The 25,269-nt window shown below is 43.0% G+C and overlaps 1 protein-coding gene across 10 annotated transcripts in view; it reads right to left on the reverse strand.

Annotated features, from left to right (window-relative positions):
• The window catches only part of BICD1 (BICD cargo adaptor 1), a 134,486-nt gene extending 109,515 nt beyond the window's left edge, over positions 1 to 24,971 (reverse strand). For 6 of the 10 annotated variants that reach the window (XM_083365158.1, XM_083365157.1, XM_083365155.1 and 3 more), the window contains exon 1: positions 23,665 to 24,386. In XM_083365158.1, the coding sequence (XP_083221284.1) occupies positions 23,665 to 23,877 (213 nt within the window). In that variant the 5' untranslated portion in view covers positions 23,878 to 24,386. Of the gene's footprint in view, positions 1 to 19,879; positions 20,217 to 21,435; positions 21,481 to 23,664; positions 24,387 to 24,855 lie in introns of those variants that run through there. The other 4 variants (XM_083365160.1, XM_083365151.1, XM_083365152.1 and 1 more) reach the window with 4 other exon arrangements.
• Between the last annotated feature and the right edge of the window lie 298 nt (positions 24,972 to 25,269).

The raw sequence follows: 25,269 nt of genomic DNA on the forward strand, positions 1-25,269 counted from the left end.
TTCGCCCGAGACCAGGCAACCCCCAAGCATGTCGTGAAACTAATAGGAGATCTGACAAACCAGTCGTGGGCACCAAAGGCTCCCCACCCAATCGTCTCAAGTGTGCCAGCTGCGGCAGAAACCACGCCAGAGCTTCCTGCAGATTCCGGAACACCAAGTGCCATGGCTGCGGAAAAAATGGCCACATCCGTACTGCCTGCCGCAGCACGAACAGAGAGACCCTCCACGATCTGAAAGTCGCCCCTGCAGGTAGGACGTCCCCTCCAAATTTGGCCAGGGAAACCCAGAGGTCATCCATCTTGACCGTCCAGTCGGACCAAGGGCCCTTACTCACCAATCACATCAGACCTAAAGTAAAAATCCTAATTCAATTACAGGGAGTCCCATGCGAGATGGAGTTGGACTCAGGGTCCTCAGTCTCCATCTTATCATGGGACACACTTCAGGGGATCACTCATCGCTGCGGACGCCGTTTTCCCCTGAGTCCCTCACAAATTTTTCTAGCTGACTTCCAAGGAGCCCCGATCAAACTAAAAGGGAAAACTAGGCTTAGGGTTGATTATAAGCAATTTCATGGGGAACTCACTGCCCAAATTGCCGTAGGGAGGCGAGCCAGCCTCATTGACCTCGACTGGTTCGAGGCCCTGGGGATGTGATCAAAATTCAGATGCTTGGCACCTGATTCATATTTATGACATTGCACCATCCTGGGGTCATATGATCCCCTTTTGCAATCTTCTGATAAACAAAGTCAATGGGGAAGCCAGATTCACTTAACAACCAAATTACTAACTTATCAACTGCAGTGATTCACTTAACAACTGTGGTAAGAAATGTCATAAAATGGGGCAAAAGTCACTTAACAAATGTCTCACATAACAACAGAAATTTTGGTCATAGGTTGAGGATTACCTGTATTCTGTACATTTTCCACCTTGAGTTAATTATAAAATTATAAATGCAGGATAAAATTAATTAATTAATTGATTGATTGATTAAATAGTTGATGAACTATGCAAACTGCTAAGAAGAGTATAAGTGCCTGTGGGCATGTATTTTAATTAGCAGCCATTTTCTCATTGATTTCCATTTTAGCAATTCTTTATGAATGTAATCTCTTTGTATTGTTAACCTTTGTTTTTTTCAGTACTAAACTCATTTTTTTTAAAAAAATAGCACAAAGTAAATGCAAATTATTATGTTTTACTGTCCTTCCTTACTTTAAAAAAGCAAAAAGCTATCTAAATAAACCTTCGAGGCCATGGAATTTTAAGATTCACTATTGATTTACTGGTCTTTAATTATATAATTTTTGCACACTGAGCCAGATCATAGTTCCTGAAACATTTTGACATCAATATGAGATGTCTCGCATATCAAATAAGTGTCATAAAGAAATGCCACTTCCAAAATATGAATTTTTGATTAAGCTTTTCTATTGTAATTTATGTGTTGGATGAAAATAGATCCTATTTACTAGGAAAAGTTTACTGAAATCCTCAAATGGTAGAAATTAAAATACACTTTAGCAATGAAATAAAGATCTGCATCTCATTTCTTCAGAGATCAAATGCTTCCAAAAACAAATAAAATAATGTGAACAATAAAAGCAATAATGAGAATATAAGACCAAGAATAATAATATATATTAATATATATATATAATATATATTATTGTTGGTCTTGTATAACACATAGCCAAAATGTTTCCAAGGACTTTTGGAATACAGGTAGTGCTTGACTTATGATCATCATGGAGTCTGGCCATTACGGTTGTAAGTCGCAAAGCAGGTCATTACATAATCAACCAGATTTTTTGGGTTGGTTGTTAAGTCTATCACCATAGTCATTAAGTGAATCCTCAGTCATTAAGCAAACCCTTGTTTGCTGTGGAGCATAACCACTGGTTTTCAGCAAAAATGCAGTACATCGCAGTTATGCAACTATGGGACTCTACATATGGCCATAAAAGTTGGCTACATACCATGGTGGGATCCAAATAATTTAATAATTTAATTTAACCGGTTCTTGGAATGAAATCCTTTAAGAGCTATCCTGCTCATCATTAGTTGCACTGGAAAAAGTTCCAGAGCCACAAGCCCAGCTAATACTTGGTGGCCTCGTCCCCTTTCCTGTATGCACCAATTGGGAAACTAGAGAGATAAGCGTCTATTCCTGAAATTACCTCTGAGAAGCACCACCTAGTTTTCACCTGAGTGACGTGATCAAAGGCATCGTGTCTCTCTTGGACTTTTGGGGAGGGATTTTTTTTCCCCACCTGGAAGTTGGACGAAAACCAGACGTGTTCTGGAAAACACAGATTTATCATAACCGGTTCGCTGAACTCAACAAAAAATTAGGTATGGTTCTGCCGAACCAGTGAAAACCAACTGCATCTACCCTCCACCTAGATGCAGTTCCATTGAGGAATACACGTTGAGTGCGGTTGGTCAGCTAGTTACGAATCCATCTGATGTTGTTGCTGTCTAACCCACATTTTTCTATCTTATCCAGTAGTAGGTTGTGGTCTACTTTATCAAATGCCTTACTGAAGTCCAAGTAAATTATATCCACAGCGTTCTTCTGGTCCACTAGAAGAATTTTGTCACTTTGTTAAAGAATGCAATAAGATTTGTCTGGCATGATCTGTTTTTAACAAACCCATGTTGGCTTTTGGTTATGACTTTGTTTGCCTCTAGGTGTTTGCTGATTCATTGCTTGATTATTAGTTTGGTCTACAGGTTAAGGCACCAGGCTAGAAAGCAAGAGACCATGAGTTGGAGTCCCATCTTAGCCATTAAAGCCAGCTGGATGACCTTAAGCCAGACATTCTCTCAGTCCAACCCACCTGTTGTTGTGGGGAAAGTAAGAGGAGGAAGGAGTGTCGGATATGTTCGTCGCCTTGAGTAATTTGTAAAAATAATAAAGGCGGGACATAAATAATCAAATAAAGAAATAAAATAAATCACTGGTATAGAATGGAGTATTTTCATGCTCATTCAGACATGACTCTTTCCTTACTGATGTTTACAAACAAATGGATCATTTTAGCATAACTCTTTTATTAAGCTACTACTAGTTATGTACCTAATTATCAATGAATATATTCACAGTGGCTGTTTGGTGCTCAAACATAGATATTTTTATTTATTTATTTATTTATTTATTTATTTATTTATTTATTTATTTATTTATTTATTTATTTAATTCCATTTATATCCCGCCCTTCTCCGAAGACTCAGGGCGGCTAGATTTGGTGAAGTTCTTTCATATTTATTTTTTTCATGGACCATCCCAACATGAATGGGAAGGTGGAAATATAAAGGGCATAATGCTTAAAAAGGGGGAGGCTTGGTTGAAGAGATAGGAGCCTAAACATCATATGAGAAGAATAGTGTGTAGAAATGTAGTCAATCAATCTCTCAAAAAGGTTGCTAGAAAAGATATTTGTTGTTGTTGTTAGCTGTGAAGTCATGTCCGACCCATCGCGACCCTATGGACAATGTTCCTCCAGGCCTTCCTGTCCTCTACCATCTTCTGGAGTCCATTTAAGCTCACATCTACTGCTTCAGTGACTCCATCCAGCCATCTCATTCTCTGTCGTCCCCTTCTCTTGCCCTCAATCTTTCCCAGCATTAGGCTCTTCTCCAGTGAGTCCTTCCTTCTCATTACGTGGCCAAAGTATTTGAGTTCCAGCTTCAGGATCTGGCCTGCTAAAGAGCAGTCAGGGTTGATCTCCTCTAGGACTGACCGGTTTGATCGCCTTGCAGTCCAAGGGACTCGCAGGAGTCTTCTCCAGCACCATAGTTCAAAGGCCTCAATTCTTTGGCGCTCAGTCTTTTTTATGGTCCAAATTTCACTGCCATACATTGCAACTGGGAAGACCATAGCCTTGACTATATGCATTTTTGTTGACAGGGTGAAATCTCTGCTTTTTAGTGTGCTGTCTAGATTTGCCATGGCTTTCCTCCCGAGGAGCAAGCGTCTTTTAATTTCTTGGCTACAGTCCCCATCTGCAGTGATCTTGGAGCCCAGGAAAATAAAATCTGTCACTACCCCCATTTCTTCCCCATCTATTTGCCAGGAATTGAGAGGGCCGGATGCCATGATCTTGGTTTTCTTAATGTTAGGTTTCAACCCATGTTTTGCACTCTCCTTCTTCACACACAACAAGAGGCTCTTTAGTTCCTGTTCACTTTCTGCCATTAGAGTGGTATCATCTGCATATCTTAGGTTGTTAATATTTCTTCCGGCAATCTTAATTCCAACTTTTGATTCATCTAGCCCTGCCTTTCTCATGATGTGCTCTGCATATACGTTAAATAGGCAGGGCGACAGTATACAGCCTTGCCGGACTCCTTTCCCAATTTTGAACCAAACAGTGGTGCCGTGTCCAGTTCTCACTGTTGCTTCTTGGCCCACATATAGGTTTCTCAAGAGACAAATAAGATGGTCTGGTACGCCCATCTCTTTAAGAACTTGCCACAGTTTGATCCATACAATCAAAGGCTTTAGCATAGTCAATGAAGCAGAAGTAGATGTTTTTCTGGAACTCCCTAGCTTTCTCCATGATCCAGCGTATGTTGGCAATTTGATCTCTAATCCCTCTGCCTCTTCGAAATCCTGCCTGTACTTCTGGTAGTTCTCGATCCACATACTGCTGGAGTCTAGTTTGTAGGATTTTAAGCATAACTTTACTAGCATGTGAAATGAGTGCAATGGTGCGATAGTTTGAACATTCTTTGGCATTGCCTTTCTTTGGAATTGGAATGTAAACTGATCTTTTCCAATCCTGTGGCCACTGTTGAGTTTTCCAAATTTGCTGGCAAATTGAGTGTAGCACTTTTACTGCATTGTCTTTTAAGATTGTGAATAGTTCAGCTGGAATACTGTCACCTCCACTAGCTTTGTTGTTGCTCAGCTTTTCTAAGGCCCACTTCACTTCACATTCTATGATGTCTAGCTCGAGGTCAGTGACCACCTCATTGTGATTATCAGGGACATTAAGCTCATTCTTGTATAGTTCTTCTGTGTAATTTTGCCACCTCTTCTTAATCTCTTCTGCCTCTGTTAGGTCCCTGCCATTTTGGTCCTTTATCATGCCCATTTTTGCATTAAACGTTCCCTTCATCTCTCCAATTTTCTTGAAAAGATCTCTGGTCCTCCCTATTCTATTGTTTTCTTCTATTTCTTTGCACTGTTCATTTAAGAAGGCATTCTTATCTCTTCTAGCTATTCTCTGGAATTCTGCATTCAATTGGGCGTATCTTTCTTTTTCTCCCTTGCCTTTGGCTTCCCTCCTTTCCTCAGCTATTTGCAAAGCTTCCTCAGACAGCCATTTTGCTTTCTTGCATTTCTTTTTCTTTGGGATGGTTTTGGTTGCTACCTCTTGTACAATGTTGCGAACCTCTGTCCATAGTTCTTCAGGCACTCTGTCTATCAGATCTAATTCCTTAAATCTATTTGTCACCTCTACTGTATATTCAACAGGGATATGATTTAATTCATACCTGAGTGACCTAGTGCTTTTCCCTACTTTCTTCAGTTTAAGCCTAAACTTTGCAATGAGAAGCTCATGGTCTGAGCCACAGTCAGCTCCTGGTCTTGTTTTTACTGACTGTATAGAGCTTCTCCATCTTTGGCTGATTTCTGTGTTGACCGTCTGGTGATGTCCATGTGTAGAGCCGTCTCTTGGGTTGTTGGAAAAGAGTGTTTGCTATCACCATTGTATTCTCTTGACAAAATTCTATCAGCCTGTGCTCTGCTTCATTTTGTACTTGCCTGTTATTCCAGTTATCTTTTGGCTTCCTACTTTAGCATTCCAATCCCCCATGATGATAAGGACATCATTTTTTGGTGTTAGTTCTATAAGGTGCTGTAGGGCTTCATAGAACCGGTCAATTGCATCCTCTTCAGCACCGGTGGTTGGGGCATAGACTTGGACTACTGTGATATTGAATGGTTTGCCTTGGATTCGAACTGAGATCATTCTGTCATTTTGAGGATTGTATCCCAGTATTGCTTTTCCTACTCTTTTATTGACTATGAAGGCTACTCCATTTCTTCTGAGGGATTCTTGCCCGCAGTAGTATACCTGATGGTCATCTGAATTAAATTCACCCATTCCTGTCCATTTTAGTTCGCTGATACCTAAGATGTCGATGTTCAGTCTTGTCATCTCTTGTTTGACCACGTCCAGCTTGCCTTGATTCATGGATCTTACATTCCAGGTTCCTATGGAGAAAAAATCTTTACAGCATTGGACTTTCCTTTCACCACCAGACACATCCACAGCTGAGCGTCCTTTCGGCTTTGGCCCAGTCGCTTCATTCTTTCTGGTGCTACTAGTACTAGCCCTCTGCTCTTCTCCAGTAGCATATTGGACGCCTTCCGACCTGAGGGGCTCATCTTCCAGCGTCATATCGTATTGCCTTTTGGTACTGTCCATAGGGTTTTCCTGGCAAAGATACTGGAGTGGGTTGCCATTTCCTTCTCCAGTGGATCACGTTTTGTCAGAACTCTCTGCTATGACCTTTCCATCTTGGGTGGCCCTGCACGGCATAGCTTATAGCTTCATTGAATTACGCAAGCCCCTTTGCCATGACAAGGCAGTAATCCATGAAGGGGAGGGACAGTATAGGAAATATCAATTGTGAATGTGCAGATGGCCCTACTGTCTTTGGGCTCTTGCACAGTCCTGGATGCAGGGTCATAAAAGGCCAGCAAGGAAAATACCCAATGTCCTAACCCACCCAAGAACATACGATATCTTTAGGGAAAACACCCAAAAGGGAACATGTTTGTTACTTCTGCTCTCTTATCTACAGTATACCAGACTTACATGGTGAAATCTTTATCGTATGCATGTCAGCTTTGCTGGATGGCTTGCTTATGTAACCAGAAAGAATAAATACAAGGATTTATTGTCTTTTGGGGCTGCTCTCATTTAGAGGAGCCTGTCTTTTTGTTCAGCTGAATAAAAATGTAAAACTTATTTATTTATTATTATTTATTTATTACATTTATATCCCGCCCTTCTCCGAAGACTCAGGGCGGCTTACAAGCTTAGCAGTAGCCTTCATTCTATGTATATGCCTGCTTGTTAGGGCTTTCACACACACCCCAAGCGGCATTATTACAAAGTCAGCTTATTGCCCCCAACAATCTGGGTCCTCATTTTACCTACCTTGGAAGGATGGAAGGCTGAGTCAACCTTGAGCCTGGTGGGATGCGAACCTGCACTAATTGCAGGCAGCTGGTGTTACTTAAGGAGGCATTAGCCCACTGCTCCACCAAGGCTCTAGAAGGCAACTTGAAGGCAACTTCTGGTTTCCTGTATTTTTTACCAGCAAAACCTCAGACCCTGCATATTACTATCACTGAGATAATACAAATTTTTATTTCATTATAAACAGGGTTCATATTTCATACGCAGCGGTTACAGACACTCTTTAGTAATTACATCATATCTTTTCTACGGTAAATATAACTACTTGAGTTTGCCTTTCTACAAATGACTGAATTTTCTCTAAATACAATATCAGCAGTATACTTCTTTCCACAGTTTTTAGCATTATAATAGTTCTATATTTTAGATTAGTAATTTTACCATTCTATTTTTCTAAATAATCATTCAATTATCTTATTTAAATGGCATAATGCCTTACTATATTAATTTTAAAGGCCAAAATTTGCAATTTTGCTTGTATTGTTATATGATGTTACAGCTTGTTTAATTCTAATAAATTTCTGTGCTATATAGGCTGCGTTGATATTCAGTGAGTTAAGTCTGACTCTTTTTTCAAAGAACTGTTTTGCCGGTCTCTGAACAAAATAAATTGACTGATTGGCCAATTGAGGCTATGTCCTTGGTCCTTAGGGATGCGGTGGCTCAGTGGGTTAGGACGCTGAGCTTGTCGATCAGAAGATCGGCAATTTGGCGGGTTGAATCCCGAGTTGCGTGTAGCAGAGTGAGCGCCTGTTACTCGTCCCAGCTTCTGCCAGCCTAGCAGTTTGAAAGCACGTAAAAATGCAAGTAGAAAAATTGGGACCACTACGGTGGGAAGGTAACAGCGTTCTGTGTGCCTTTGGCATCTAGTCATGCCGGCCACATGACCATGAAGACATCCTCGGACAAACGCTGGTTCTTCAGCTTTGAAACGGAGATGAGCACCAGCCCCTAGAGTTGGAAACAACTAGCATGCATGTGTGGGGGAACCTTTACCTTTACCTTTTACCTTGGGCTTATCTTTGAAGACTTTTTTTATACTGTTAATTAAGGGAAGCCTAACACTTTGAATCCAGTGTGAGCACTCTCCCTGTATCTGTCAGGTGTTTTTTAAAGAAGCTGCAACTTTAAGGAAAATCTGCTATGCAAAATCTTAAGCATCCTTGCTTGCTTCAGATCCAAATACTGGACACCTCTAGCCCTTGAACTGCAGATAGTCACCCACCCAAGAATTATCCACATCTGATCTTGCTTAGTTTTTTTTTAGTGAAGCAAGATCAGCTTGTGCTGCCATTTGTTACAAGCATTAGGCATTTATTCATGGAAAGTGCCTTAAATGTAACTTGATATGTATGCACATGTAATCTTATACACAAAATCACTTTCATAAGGTAATGTGAGTCCTTTTAAAAATGTTCAGGACTTTCAAAAACTCATTTTCCTTTTATGTCATTCAGTTTTAGAACACTGCTTTTGAAAACATCACACAGGCAGTGCACATACAGTATTTTCTTGGCTGAAACTGGCAGAATTACTGCAATTTTTGCTCCCAGGTTTATGTCTTATGCTATTTTGAAGATGTTTGTCCCTGAAAAAATATAAATTGCATCCCCTCTTTTAAAACAGACCATTCATTATTTAGCTTCAAGGAAAAAGGCTGAAAACATCAGTTGCCCCATTATACAGAAAGCCAACTCTGTGTAGTAAATGGCATACCACAGTCTAAATATATTGTCTCCCAAGTCAACAATTTTAGTTCAGAGAACTGCTGACACATTTCTAGCTTTATTTAGATATTTTTCTGTACGGCTGTGCAGTAATCCAGATTTGAAGGACAAAATGTGATTTGTGGGTATGCCCATAACATTTAGGAGGAACAGGGTGAAACAGCTAATCTATTCCTATGGAGCTGTCTTGTGTGGTTCCCATAAAATCCTGGGAAAACACATCCAGGTAGTCCATAACTGACAATCATAATTACGACCATAATTGACCCCAAAATTTCTGTTGTTAAGTGAAACATTTGTTAAGTGAGTTTTGCCCCATTTTACAACTTTCCTTGCCACAGTTGTTAAGTGAGATATCAATTATAGACTTAAAAAAACACAACCATACTTCCTAAATAAAATAATAGCATAAGGAGGCATAAGGAGGAAGTATCCATTCTTGAATAAGATTTTTTTAAACAAAATTAGAGAGAAAGCTAAACATGTCAACTATATGACTATAACTAATGCTGAAGTTTTAAAAATATAAGTAGCAATTTAAAAAAGGGCAGAACAGCATTAAATCAAAAGGGGGAGCTAAAATTTCCTATAGCCCACTGTTCTGGAAAACTCTGAAAATCCTATTTGCATAAGGAAAAATATTACAGGCTGCATTTTAATAAATTGGACTTTAAGAGGGCTAATTTCAATAAACTTAGAGAGAGCTTGGGAAAAATTCCACGGATGAGAATCCTCAAGGGGAAAACAAGTCAAGAAGCTTGGGAAATTTTGAAAAGTGAGATTATAAAAGCCCAGTCTAGCACAATACCAATGAAGAAGAAAAATAACAGCTCTCAAAAGAAACCATCATGGCTGCATAAAGAACTCTCTAATAAATTGAAAGACAAAAAGGACAAATATAAAAAGTGGAAAGAGGGGCACATAACTAATGCAGAATATGAGCAAATAGCCCAAGCCTTCAAACATGATTTGAGGAAAGCTAAGGCTCAAAATGAACTAAGGTTTGCAACAAAAGTAAAAAAGTAACAACAAAAAAAGCTTCTTTCAACATGTAAAAAACAAGAAAAAAGTTAAGGAAATGATTAGTCCATTAGTGAGAAAAAATGGAAAGAAGGTGCCAAGCAACAGGGAGAAAGCACAACTACTTAACTCAATTTTTGCAACCGTCTTTACACAAAGGGAAAAAACAGTCCAACTATCAAAAACAGTACTGTAAAAAACAAATTACAAACACGTTAAGATACGCAAAAAAATGGTAAGTGAACACCTGTCCACCCTAGATGAGTTCAGATCACCAGGACCAGATGGATTACACCTCGAGGTTCTGAAGGAACTGGTAGATGTGATCTCAGAACCACTGAACTACAGTATATCTTCTAAAGATCCTGGAGCACTGGGGAACTACCAGAGGACTGAAAAAGAGCTGATGCAGTTCCCATCTTCAAAAAAGGAAAAAAAAAAACGTATCCAGGAAACTACAGATGTATCAGCCTGACCTCAATACCTGGGAAGATTCTGGAAAAGATAATCAAGCAATGAATTAGTGAAAACCTAGAGGCAAACAAAATTATTACCAAAACCCAAGAATGCAAATCTTATTCCATTATTTGACCAGGTGACAAAATTAGTGGAGCAGAGGAATGCAGTGGATATAATTTACTTGGATTCAGTAAGGCATTTGATATAGTAAACCACAACCTATTACTTGATAAGATAGAAAAATGAGGGTTAGACAGCATCAACACCAGATGGATTTGTAGCTGGCTGACTGGCAGTACTCAGCATGTAGTCCTCAATGGAACTGTATCTACATAGAGGGAAGTGTGTGGTGGGATGCCCCAGGGCTCTGTTCTGGGCCCAGTGCTCTTCAACATTTTCATCAATGATTTGGAAGAGGGGATAGATGGGAAACTCATCAAATTTGCAGATGACACCAACCTGGCAGGAATAGCCAACACTCCAGAAGACAGGCTTAAGATACAGAAGGATCTTGACAGGCTTGAACATTGGGCACTATCTGACAAAATGAAACTCAATTGTGAAAAAAGTAAGGTTCTACATTTAGGCAAGAAAAACCAAATGCACAGGTATAATATAGGTGGAATCTTGCACAATAGTAGTAACTGTGAGAGGGATCTTGGAGTCCTAGTGGACAATTGCTTAAATATGAGCCAGCAGTGTGTTGCAGCTGCCAAAAAAGCCAACACAGTGCTAGGCTGCACTAACAGAGGGATAGAATCAAGATCACGTGAAGTGTTAATACCACTTTACAATGCCTTGGTAAGGTCACACTTGGAATACTGCATCCAGTTTCGGTCACCACAATGTAAAAAAGATATTGAGACTCTAGAAAGAGTACAGAGAAGAGCAACAAAGATGATTAGGAGACTGGAGGCTAAAACATATAAAGTTGTTGGAATTGGGTATGTCTAGTTTAATGAAGAGAAGGACGAGGGGTGACATGATAGCAGTCTTCCAATATCTCAGGGGCTGCCACAAAGAAGAGGGAGTCAAGCTATTCTCCAAAGCACCTGAAGGCAGGACAAGAAGCAATGGATGGAAACTAACCAAAGAGAGAAGCAACCTGGAACTAAGAAGAAGGGGCGTTGTCTTACCTGAACACCTTTTCTCAGCATGATGATAGAGAATCCATGAATGGGTTAACTCTGTCTTCCTGCCCAATTAGACTAAGTCAGTCAAACTTGCCACGCTCTCCTGGGCCAGTACACCTCCCAGTCACGACAAAGGCGAAGCAAATGATGACAGTCTGACGTGTGAGCTCCCATACCCCTGACACAGGACCTGACGGACACTAAGCGGTGGGTGCGGATTCTCCATCATCATACTGAGAAAAGGTGTTCAGGTTAGACAACGCCCCTTCTCCAGCATGATAGATGGAGAATCCACAAATGGGACATACCAAAGCTGCCCTGTCCCTATGGGAGAGAATCCGTCTGGGCCTGTGTCCCACCCTGTGGCACTACCTGTTGCAGCACTCTCCGACCAAATGAGGTGTCTGTGGAGGCAAACCTGTCCAGTTTATAATGCCTCATGAAAGGGGAAGGCGAGGACCATGTCGCCGCCCTACAAATGTCCTCAATGGATGCCTGTGTTGTCCAAGCCACAGAAGTTGCAGCACTAAGAGTGGAGTGAGCAGTGATATGCCTGAGAACTGACAGGGAATGAGATTGGCAAGCCCCTGCAATAAAAGCCCTGATCCACCTGCTTATAGTGGAGGCAGAAACCTTCTGCCCCATAGTAGAGGGTTGAAAGGAAACAAAGAGGGCTTCAGAAATGCATCTAGCCGACGTGACAGCTATCAAAAAGGCCACCTTAATTGTCAAGAACCACAGAGTACAGGTCCTGATGGGTTCAAATGGAGGAGAGGTAAGGGCCTGCAAGACCCATGACAAATCCCAAGAGGGATACCAGTGAACCACTGGAGGTGTGGTGTTGGTTGCTCCTTTGAGAAATGAGCGTACCATAGAATGTTGAGCCAATGCCTCTGAATTGCCTCAAGTAAATATGGTGGAGAGAGCTGCTACTTGTCAGTGAATGGTATTGGGCGCCAAGCCCTTGTTAAGCCCCTCCAATAAATAGTCCAAGATCCTTGGGATAGTAATAGCTGAAAGATCTAACTGGTTCTTATCACACCAACTACAGAAACTCTTCCAAGTGGAGTCATAGATCCTGTTTGTTGTAGGCCATCTGGAGGCATGAATCATCGTAATTACCTCCAATGAATAAGACTCATATGTCAGGAACTGCCGTTCAAGTGCCATGCAGTCAACTGGAGCCACTGGTGTTCTGGATGATGCAGAGCTCCCTGGTTGAGTAGAACACAATCTGGAGGGATCCTCCATGGGGGAGAGATTGACAGACTCAGGAGGTTGACAAATCACAGCCGTCTTGGCCAGTGTGATGCAACAAGTATCTGCCCGCTCTTGCAGTAATGTGCGGATGACTGCTGGGATGACCTAACCTCTCCGATATCTCCTCGAAGAGACCGGGATGCAAGCACCATTCAGAGTGATCCACTATTGACCTGCTGAGAAAGCCCGCCTGCTGATTTGCTTCCCCCAAGATATGCTTGGCCCTGAGTAATGAGAGGTTGGTCTCTGCCCAAGGGACCTGGAACGGGTACCCCCTTGCTGGTTCGCATGGGCTTTTGCCGCTACGTTGTCTGTGAGGACCAGGACATGTTGTCTCGCCACCCTGTTGCAGAAGTGGCATAGGGCCAGATGTATGGCTCTGAGCTCCAACCAATTTATGTTGTGCTTCAGGTCGGACCAGGACCACTGGCCCTGAGCCAACTGAGACCCTAGATGCGCCCCCCAGCCAAACAGGCTGGTGTCTGTAATCAGGGTGATCCGAAAGGGCTCCTGGAACAAAGAGCCCCTGGCTACCGCTGGCGAGGTCCACCACTGGAGGGAGTTTAGGGTCTGAGACGGAACCCTTACCCTTTGGTTGGAGGAGCTGGTATCCAGTCTCTGAAACGGGAGCAAAAACCATTGCAGGTCCCTGGAATGTAGTCTGGCCCATGGGACTATTCCCATGCAGGAAACCAACTTCCCTAACAGTTGGGAAAGAACGGCCAGGGTGACTACACGCTCCCTCTGGACCTGAAGGACCAGGGCTCTGATGCTGTCCTGACGGTCCTGAGATAAACAGACCATGCACAGTTCAGTGTCTATGACTCCGCCCAAATGAAGAAGGTGGGTTGAGTCTGGCTCTTTTGAAGTTCACCGAGAAACTGTGGTCCTGGAGAGTCTTGATAAACAAAGCCAGATCCGATTGAGCCGCCTGGACTGATAGGGACTGGATGAGAATGTCATCCAGATAGCACTGGATGCGTACGGGGACGAACCTCAAATGCGCAGTCAGCGCCACCAAGATCTTTGAAAACACTCTTGGGGCCTATTAAAGGCCAAACGGCAAGGCTCTGTACTGGTAATAGTAAGTCTTTTAGCAAAACCTGAGGAACCTCCGGTGGGTGGGAATGATGGGAATGTGAAGGTATGCTTCCGTGAGGTCGATGGACATCAGGACGTCTCCCCTCCTGATGCTGGCCAAGATGGACTGTAGTGTTTGCATCTTGAACTTCATGTATGCGAGATGAGCGTTCAGCCCCTTTATATCGAGTATTGCCCTCCATCCTCCAGACGTCTTCAGAACAATGAAGAGGATGGAATAGAACCCCCGTCCTAGCTGCCCATCCGGGACTGGCTCTATGGCCCTTATTTCTAAGAGGTGCTGAATAGCCTCTGACATGAGAGCCTTCCTTACCACATTTTTTGATAGCGGACAAGGAATGAAGCACTGTGGGGGGACAGACATGAATTCTAGGGACAGACCACTCCTGATAAGTGTTGAGGACCCAAGCATCTGTGGTGGTGGTCTCCCATTTTTGAACAAACAACATCAGTCTGCCACCAATTGGGGAGACCGCCCTGAAGTCATTTAGATTTTCTGAAGGGATGGCCCTTCGTGCCTCGAAAAGGCCGCTTTACTTGGAATTGTGACTTGGGTCTGTCTCTGGTTCCCAGTCGGTCGAATTGATGGTCAGACCTGGGAGGGAAGGAATGGGGGGGGCTGAGCAAACTCCGATCCTGACCCGAACTGGAAAAATTGTCTGCGGACGTACGGGGTAGGCCATCTATCGGCCCATCTAAGAAGATAAGACATCACCTTATTGCTTCTCCTTGTTTTCCACCAAATAAGCTGTCAAGGTCTCCCCCAAAAGCTGACCACCATGGTAAGGGGCAGCTGCCAAGCATCACTTGGATTTAACATCCACTCACCAGTGTTTGAGCCACAGAAGTCTGTGAGTGGTAACATTGTAGGCTATGGCCCTAGAAGAGAACCTGGTGGCATGTAGAGATGCGTCTGCCATGTACTCCGAAGCAGCCACTAACTTGGCTAAGTCCTGGTGCATTCGGACTTCCTCCAGGGGTACTCTGGCCTGAAGTTGGCGGAGCCAGAGAAGGGAGATTCTGGCAAAGAAAGAGGTGGATGTGGCCGCCCTCACTGCCCGTGCTGAGGCCTGGTGGGTCCTGCGGAAGGAAAATTCAGATTTCCTGTCCTCCACCTTCAAGGTCTCAGCCATATCACTGGACACCATAGAGAAGAAGAGTGGAGTCAGAGGTTCATCTACAGAAGGAACCGCTAGCACTTCCGACAAGGCTGGATCAACATTAAAGAGCTTCTTGTCCATCACCCCTGGAGAGGGAAAAGTGCCAGGTGTTCCCCATTGCTTCTGTACCATGTTGAAGAAGAGAGGGGGACAGGGGATGTGATGGTCAGTGACCACATGCTCTGAAAATACCGGCCTTGCATCTTGGCTGGTGGACGAACCAGGATGGGGAACCTGGTCAGGACCAATCTTAGCAGTAGCGCTGGCCTTATGAAGCAGAGATTTAAAGAGCGCTGGATTGAATAGACCAACAAAGGGAGGAGGGTCCGGAGTAAGATCCTCATCCTCCAAGAGCGGCATTTCCATCGGGTCGTACTCCTCAGAAAAAGATACTCCGCTGCCAGGAGACCAGGTGGGAAAAATAGGGTCAGAATATTCTGGTGCTCCCAACTGGGGGAGATAAGGCGGTGTCATTGAGGCCACTGATTCGGGTGCATACCTTTGTTGACATTGTAAGGCCAATCCCTGGGCGACCACCTGGGAGATCAGAGCCTGAAACTGCTCTGGCGACCACACTCCCTGTGCCTCTGAGGGCCGAAGCCCAGCTGCTGTGGGTGTAAAGGTGGCCTCAGGCCTGGACTGCATTGCTCTTGTGACTGGAGGCGTCAGTCGAATACCTGGTCCCTGGGTAAAGGAAACCATCTGCTCCTGCTCAGCCCTGGGAAGATAAGGTTGGTCATCATCATCCCCCTCTGGAGACCAGATCCTCTGGGCAGACGAGGGAGGAGGAGCAAGCTGTGGCCCAAATACAGATTCCTCTGCCAGAGGAAAAGAGACTTGTTCAGCACCCATCGTGCTCTGTTTCTGGGCCTTGGCAAACTGCCTTTCTAAGGCCTGGTGCTTCCTGCTGGCCTCTTTCTCTGCCACCTTGGAGGACCTTTTGCCAGAGATGGCCTTGGCTTTGGCCTTGAGCTTTCCAGCAGCCTCCGGTTTGGAGGACTTATGCTTTGATTGCGCAGGAGTGTTGGGGGCACCGTGTCAAGCCTGAGGTGTGGTGTTGTCTGCCATCACAATTGGGAGATATCTCAGTGGAATGCTGAGGGGGATCTCAAACAGAGGAGCAGAATACTGATCTGAGGCTGTGTGCCACTCCCAGGGATCAACAAGTATTCTATGGCAATGGTGGATGCAGGACCAACTTAATGGACAACTGGGACACCTGCAAAGCTCCTGATGGACTTAAGACCAGTTGAAGCACCTTTGGAGCACAGGCCAAGTCTACTGTGGTGGCGGATCACCTCAGTGATAACAGCCAGCTCACATGTAGAAACCTAGTGGTGACAGATCACCTCGGTGATAACAGCCAGCTCACTAGTCCTAGTTGGTGGCGGCGAGGCCAAGAATGGCATGGCCAGCACACATCTTCTGTTGGAATCGAGAATGAGACTGCTAGGTTGAGGCCTAGAGCTACAGTTGAAGCCTCCTGTACTTGACCATCCACTTTGAAAGGTTTTGGGCAAGGCAAACAATGATTATGCTACAGTCAGAAGGAATCTGAACTCAGAACCCTCTGCAATGATTGGGAGAGGAGGAGCCTGAAAAAGGACCCCTGCGAACTGACCAGAGGCTCAGGGACCAACTTCCATGAGCTGGAAGGCAAGGTAAGCACCTTTGAAGTCTGTGGGGTTTTTTTGTTTTTTTGGGGTTGGGTGGGGCTGAAATCTCCCCCTCCTTCTCAGAAGCTAGCAAAGAAGGCTGCACAAGCCTTTTCAGAGTAAAAGTAATGTGATCGTGGCACCCAAAATGGCGCCCACTACTGCTGATAGTGAAAAAAAGAGAAGCAACCTGTCCTTCCCGCTTAATTCAAGAGAGAAGGCAGGCAGTTCTGAGAGTCTTCGCGTGCCTCTGATGCTATCAACGCACTTTAAAAAGGCTTTCTGATGAAGAGCCTCCTCTTGGCCAGCTGCTGGTAAGCTGGAATTCAAAATGGCGGCCGCAACTAGCATGGTGTCAAAAGAACAGCCTGGGGCTTCTGAGAGAAAGATAAGATCTTGAAAAGAACTACAGCGAAAGCTATCTGATTGAGAAACCTTCCCCACAGACTTGCAACAGTGAAACAATTGTCCGGAAGGCTGAAGCTCCATCAGAGCTACAACTCAATCAGAGCTACAGCTGGAAGGAGAAAAGCAAACTCCGTATCCTGAGAAGAATGCTAACTAATTGAAGAATCCACAAAGGGGAAAAAATATATAGTAAACTAAAGGTAAAGGTTCCCCCGCACATGCGTGCTAGTCGTTTCCAACTCTAGGGGCCGGTGCTCATCTCCGTTTAAAAGCCGAAGAGCCAGCGCTTGTCCGAGGACGTCTCCGTGGTCATGTGGCCGGCATGACTAGACGCCAAAGGCGCACGGAACGCTGTTACCTTCCCACCGGAGTGGTCCCTATTTTTCTACTTGCATTTTTACGTGCTTTCGAACTGCTAGGTTGGCAGAAGCTGGGACGAGTAACAGGCGCTCACTCTGTTATGCGGCACTCAGGATTCCACCCGCCAAACTGCCGACCTTCTGATCGACAAGCTCAGCGTCCTAACCCACTGAGCCACCGCATCCCTCAAAAAATATATATGACCTGCTTAATTACTCAGAAGAGATGACTCCGCAAGATTCTGGGAGCCAAAATTACCATGTCTATTCTGGGCACAGACTAAGTCGTGACTGACTTAGTCCAATTGGGCAGGAAGACAGAGTTAACCCATTTGTGGATTCTCCATCTATCATGCTGGAGAATTTTACTGACAGTTAGACCAATTAATCAGTGGAACAACTTGCCTCCAGAAGCTGTGAATGCTCCAACACTGGAAGTTTTTAAGAAGAGACTGGACAGCCATTTGTCTGAAATGGTATAGGGCAGGGGTGTCAAACTGCCGGCCCATGGGCCGGATGCATCATGTGGAAGCCGCACCCACCCCATTGCCAGCAATGGTAAAACTGTCCCGATATGTTTGACATGTTTGGTATAGGGTTTCCTGCCTGAGCAGGGAATTGGATAGATGATCTCCAAGGTCCCTTCCAATTATTATTACTATTATTATTATTATCATCATCATTATCATCGTCATCCTAATTTAATCAATGCTTATAACATCACACCTAGTTTAGCCTCTGGTATCAATATATGCTATGTTCTAGTTACTTCCAGGGCCTTCCAATCTGTAAAGCATTTTTTTCCTGGTAGTCCTCACTTAATATCATTCATTCAATGACCATTCAAAGTTACAACAGCACCAAACAAAAGGACTTAAAGTCCCCAAATTTGGTGGGACTGCCATAGTAAGTCGGTATGGTCATGTGATTTTTTCACTTTATGAGCACAGGGCTTAACAAAGAAGTTGCCAGCCCCAGCTATCATCATTAATCCATGGCTGCCTGTGATGACTTTTTAAAGAGAAAGTATTACTATACTATAATTTTCATCCCGAACTATTTGCATGCATTTATGTTTTCATACATTTTTAATTGGTGTTGTCTTAACCTAACCTAACTGCTAGAATTAGATATTGTACAGTATTTTTCCTACAGCCATACACTTGTTCTGTTCTGGCAACCAGCAGTGTTGCTTCAAAATTATCCTTTGGTCTGAGTGTGGAGACCCATACACAAGGAAAATATTACAAGTTGTGTCAAAACATGTTGGAAATGGTTAACATGCTGAGCAGAGTATTATAAATTTCATTACATGATGATTTGAAGCACAATCCCTCAAAGTGCCCTGAACAATGAAAGATGTGAGTTTGTGTGTGTTTGCTTGTGTTTGTGCATCTGTGTGTGTGGAGGGAGGGAGGGAGGAAAGGAGAGAGTGAGAGAAAGAGAGAAAGAAAGAGATAGATTTATTAGCTGGCTAATATGCAGTATAGGTTGAAATACATAGCTTGGCGGTTTTACATTTAGAACATATGCACATCTTGGGTGTTCCTTATCACAACAAGAAGCTTCTGCATTCTCTCTGCTTAACCATTTCTAATAGAAATTGGAGTTTAGGGAGTAAGTATATATCTTGAGGTTAACTGAAGTTTAACTTTCTATGCAGGCTAAGGTGGATGCTTCTTTCATTCAAAGCACATCTTTTATTAAGAAATTTGTCTAAATATAATCCCTAAAGGTCTAAGAATGAATGAATGAATCAATCAATCAGTCAGTCAGTCAGTCTGTGTGGAGTGTGTATATGTGTTTTTTTGTTTGTGTATGTATGTGTGCATAAGTATGTATATAATATATACATGCGTGTATGATGTAAGATTAAAATTCTATCACAACAACATTGGTATGGCACTAGTGAGTTGGCACTGATGAGTCAGATGTCAATTAAAACAAAAAGAGTGGCAAAAAAGTTGAGGACTTCATTGTTGAGGCTAAATGGCAACCACTATAAGACCAACTCAACAATGGGAGTTCACTGTGTCGAGGCTCAATCAGTAAGCCATGGTGTACCCAATAAAATCAGCCACTTTCTATCCCCTATGCCTATGGAATGACATAGATGCTGACACAGCAGCCCTTTGCTCTGCTCTTCCCAGAAAGCTAAAACATCTGCAGACCTACTGCAGATGTTTGTATACAAAATGAACTCCTGGTGAATTCACTGGGGCTGAAGAATGCAGCCTCAAGGAAGAAAGAGATCCAAGAGGGTCCCAGAATGCTTGTGATGGACTGTAAGTATACAAATAAATAAACACAAGAATGTAGAAGGTGAAGAGAGGATTATCCACGAAGGGCACCACCCAGAGCCTTACAAATACGTCTTACAAAACTTATTTATTAATTAATAAATAAATAAATAAATAAATAAATAAATAAAGCAGACAAACTTATGACAACAGTACCAGAATTATTTCACGCCAATAAAAATAAGCTGTATCCTTTTTTTTCTGGTTAATTCAGCTGCTTCTTAAATTACTTCCAGATGCCTCTGCAGGGTGCAAAGTGGCTGTGCAAGCATACACATGCAAAGATAGTCACTGAGGAGCATGCATGGCTGGGGAATTCTGGGAGTTGAAGTCCACAATTCTGAAAGTCGACAAGGTTAGACTTCTTTGCTTTATGTATTGAGAAGTACTTCACCCAATAGAAAACCTATGAGCAGTAGAAAACTAATAAGCAGTGCAAGTTCTCTCTGCAGTTTTTATAAGGTTTGTGTAGCTCTATAATACATACTGTACATTGTATAAATGCAGTGCTAAGACTGGATTATCACAGGGTAAATCCAATTAGAAGATTACTTCCAAAACTGATAAGGTTTATCAAGCTATTAATTCAATCCCACTTTACTTGATTGTATTTCAGACCAGTTAATTTTTTAACACAATCAGTTAAACTAAAAAATATCACATTGCTGTTGTTAGTGCATATAAATAAGGTTATCAGTTAAAGAAATCTTAACGGCTTTAATCAAATCAGCAGAGTAAATCTAAATATATCTGCATGATATTTACACAAAGACATGAAGAAAACACTTTATTTTGTTTTTAAGCAATGCAGTCACGTTTAGAGAAAATATTTTAGAAGAAATATAAGTATCACTTTATAAAATAGGCTCACTAACTTTTCTTTTACACTTTGCATTCAACCAATGCATGTCTCTTTATTGTGGGCATGTCAAGCAAAATGCTAGTTGATCTATTGTATTTATATATATTATTTTGGTACAATGGATTTTAATATCAGAAATTACAGGTAGTCCTCAACTTACAACAGTTCATTTAGTGACCAAGTCACAATGGCATGGAAAAAAGTGACATTTTTCACTTTTACATTTACAACAGTTGCAGCATCAACATGGTTACATGATCAAAATTCAGATGCTTGGCAACTGACTCATATTTACAGTACGAAGGTTGCCTAAAAGGGGGACATGTGATCCCCTTTTGTGACTTTTGATTAGCAAAGTCAATGAGGAAGCCAGATTCACTTAACTGTGTTGCTAACTTAACAATTGCAATGATTCATTTAACTGTGGGAAGACAGTTTGTAAAACGGGGCAACTTTCACTTAACAACTGTCTCACTTAGCAGCATAAATTTGGGGCTTAATTGTGGTCATACGTCGGGGACTACCTATACTACTTTATGAAAATGCTGAGAATTATATGTAAAATTATAAAATCACCACTGCCATTTCTAAAATAAAAGACCAATGAGACCTCTTTATATAGCAACATCCAAGCATCACCGTGATGATTCTTTATGAATGAAAATGAACTATATATTACTACAGACAGGATATAGTACACCAACAGTGAACACATTGGATTTACCTTTTTTCCCATGCATTGAGAATTTTCTTCATTACTCACATATTCAGGTTGCCACTGGAAATGATCTTTCTTTTTCTTCACCTCCTGGTTTATCAATACGGTATATGTCATCCTTCTCCATACCAACCTGCCTAGTCATTCTCTTGCTCCTGATGAACTACTCAGCAATGCCTTGTTTTTCCCTGGAGCTATCATATGCCAAATGGTAGGACTTATCTTACACTCTGATCCTTTTCTCATCCAGACTACACACTGCCAGCAATTGTGCAACCTCTCCCCCACCCCGTCCTTTGATATTATACTAATCCATTTCACTTTAGCAACTAACATCTATGTAACTTTTATTTCATAAAGTCTCCTTCAAGTCTAACTTGACTCATGATGACTTCACAGACAATCCATGTAGCTAGCTTTCCTGGCCATGGTGAAGTCATTTCCACTGATCATGTGCAAAATGTTTTTCAACTTCCAGTTTCCTATAATCTTAGCATTTCCAGGTGGTGTCCAAATCAAGTACTAATCCAATCCAATCCTTCTAAATGTTCAAGATCAGTCCATATGATTTATGTTGTCATCTAGCTGACCTCATTGCATAGATGTATATTAGATTTTTAAAGATTTTTGTTAATCCCACCTTTATTATTTTTTATAAAGAAGTCAAAGGCAGTGAACATGACTAATGTGCCTTCTTCCTTCTATTTTTCCCTACAACAGCCCTGTGGGGTGAATTTCTGTTCCTATCAGCAATAGTCAGCTTTCTTCAACAAGTTCACTATCTTCAGTGGGAGAGAGTTGTAATCCAACATATCTGACAGATATAGACACAAACAGAAATTTCTACTAAACTTTAGAGCCAGGACCCAGAAGCTTTGAGGGAACAAAGTCAAATTTTCACTCGCGTCCACATACCAAAGAATATTGCCAGTTTGGAGTAATGGTGAAGGTACTGGCCTACAAACCAGTAGACTGTGAGTTCTAGTCAGTGGTGGGATTCAAATATGTCAACAACCAGTTCTCTGTGTGGATGCCGCTTCCAGAAGTCCATTGTGGGCCTGGGCAACAAAAAATTAGCTACCAGTTCTACCGAACTGGTTCGAACTGACTGAATCCCACCACTGGCTCTAGTCCTGCCTTAGCCATGAAGGCAGCTAGGCTACTTCAGGTTGGTCACTCTCAGCCAAGCCCACCTCAGAGGGTTGTTTTGTTCTTGTGGAGAAAATAGAAGGAGGAAGGAGAAATATATATGTTCACTGCCTTGAGTTACTTATAAAGTAATAAAGGCAAGATTTAAAAAGTCAGTTAAATAAGTAAATATTCACAGGGAAGAATCCAGCCGTTTCAGTTACCACTGATGTTTTCTATGAGCATTTCTGTCAAAATTGAGTACATACATACACAGATTCATTGAGTTATACTTATTCCCATACTAGTGCATATCAGAATTTAACTTTAGGTTTCTATTATTTGTAAAATATAATATACGGACATAATATGAATTTAGAATTCACAATTTGATTAATTTATCATAAATACCTATCTGCAATCTGCATTATGAGATTATAAATCTTTGCTTGTATCTCTTCAATAATATGCCCCCAAAAAATACAGATTGCTCAGTAACATGCACAGATTAGATACCTATTAGTTTCTTTTTAGGCAAACCTGACTGACCCAGAACAAATATATCTTTCTAGACAGAAATGGATGCCTATGACGTATCCCATTGACAGGTAAATTATAAAAGGATGTAAACAAATGTAATAAAGAATTGTTAGTTTTTTTAAATGTAAAGATGTTCATGTTTCTTTTTAAATGTGTTTTTCTTGATATGAACCAAGCTATTCAGTGCAACATGCATGTTTACCCTCAAATATCAGAAAACCAAAAGTCGTGTCTATGCACAGTTAAGCGGTGCATGTATTGTCATATTTTGATCAGTAATACATTTAAAATCAGATCCCTAATAACTTTTAAGCTTCTTTGTTGACCAGTGCTGGTTCCTGTATCTTGAATCACTGCCATTTCAGTCTTATCATACACTTATAGATCCAGATTCAAAATGTTTGGCCTACAATACACTTCTTTTTAGATGAAATAGTTCAGAAAATACCACAAAGCAAGGAGATCTGGTGGATATTCTCCTTTCCTTTCTTTTTTAAGCATACATGGCATATGCCAGGAATCAGGACAGAAAACAAAAAAAGATGATGCCATATTGAGGTGGGGGAAATGAAGAATGAGATCAGCCGGTTTTCCAAGCCAACTCACCTCTCTCAGCTGCTCCAGCTCCTGTTTGAGGACATCATATTCAGCTTCTAGCTCATCGTACTGCTGTTTAAGGGTCAGCTTCTCTTCCAAGACCACCAGCCCGTATTCAGCCGCCTGGATCTTTTCATGGGTGGTCTCTGTCAGTTCTTTGGTCAAGCGCTCAATCTCAGATTTATAGTGATCCACAGTCTCCAAGATCTTTTCTGCAGCCATGGCTTTGGAGGATGGTGGTGGCAGCAGGGGAGGAGGGGGGAGGAGGGGGGAGGAACAGGAGAAAGAGATAGAGAATGAGAGGAAGAAAGAAGGATGGAGACAGATGGGAAGATGTGGAAGGGAGGGCGAGGGAGGGATGAAGGCAGCCACACGACGGATGGATGGAGGGATGGACAGCAATTCGCCCTGGATGTTGTTGGGAAGCAGCCAGCCAGCCAGCTACCTCAGCTTAAGGCCAAGGGAGAGGATGAGATGCAAGATGAAGAAGTAGCTGCGAGGGGAAGGAGTCCAAGGCTCCCCAAAGCTGCTGCACCGTTTGTCCTTCGGCCGCTCCGCATCGGGACAGCATAATTGCGCTGGGGAAGGAGGAAAAGGGGAAATCGGGAGGGAGCCTGTTTCGTTGCCCTCCCCACCCCCGCGCTCAATTTTTGCTTATTCAGAGGCCCCGGTCCGCCATGTCTCCAGGGCAGCTTCTCCGCAGTCTCTCTGTCTGCCTCTCTCTCTCTCTCTCAGCTGCCCACCTGCTCTCCCTCGCCCTTTCCCTTTCCGGGCTGCCGCTGGTGCTGGTGCTGCCGCCGCTGCAGCGCCAAAGGGGGCGGGGGAGATGCTGGAAATGCAAGTCAATCAATAAAAGCAGGCAGCCCTGGCTATATATGGTGCAGCTTCAGCCTCCTGATCCCCTGGAATCGATTGAGGAAGGAAGGAAGGAAGGAAGGAAGGAAGGAAGGAAGGAAGGAAGGAAGGAAGGAAGGAAGGAAGGAAGGAAGGAAGGAAGGAAGGAAGGAAGGAAGGAAGGAAGGAAGGCGGGAGGGAGGGAGGGAGGAAGGAAGGAAGGAAGGAAGGAAGGAAGGAAGGAAGGAAGGAAGGAAGGAGGGCGGGAGGGAGGGAGGGAGGGAGGAAGGAAGGAAGGAAGGAAGGAAGGAAGGAAGGAAGGAAGGAAGGAAGGAAGGAAGGAAGGAGGGAGAGATAGGCTATTACCAAACAGAGCTGCGGAAGGGAAGCGACCATTCAAGAATGCCTCCGATTGCCTCGCCGGCCTCTTCCTCCTTCTTCTACGTGCGGCTGGGCGAAAGGACAGCGGGACCGATGACGAGCGCCTTTCCCTCCTCCTCCTCCTCCTCCTCCTCCTCCTCCTTAGGGCATCTCTCTTCCCACACTTGTAAGGAATGAGCAGGCGGAGGAAGGCTGCGCTCCTCTACCGCATTTCCCGGCTTTCTGCTCCCTCCTTTCAGAGACCTGCTCAAAGAAGGAAAGCCGTGTAGGTGTTTAACCTGCCACTAAGAGGTTGGGAAGGATCCAGGTGTTTCCTTACCTGGCCAGTGTTTCCCATTCCCCTGGAGGATGATCGGTCCTTCTTATTTCAACAAGAAATAGGGTAAAGCACCCCGCCCA

The sequence above is a fragment of the Vipera ursinii genome (assembly GCF_947247035.1).
Source record: "Vipera ursinii genome assembly, chromosome: 6".
NCBI lineage: Eukaryota > Metazoa > Chordata > Lepidosauria > Squamata > Viperidae > Vipera > Vipera ursinii.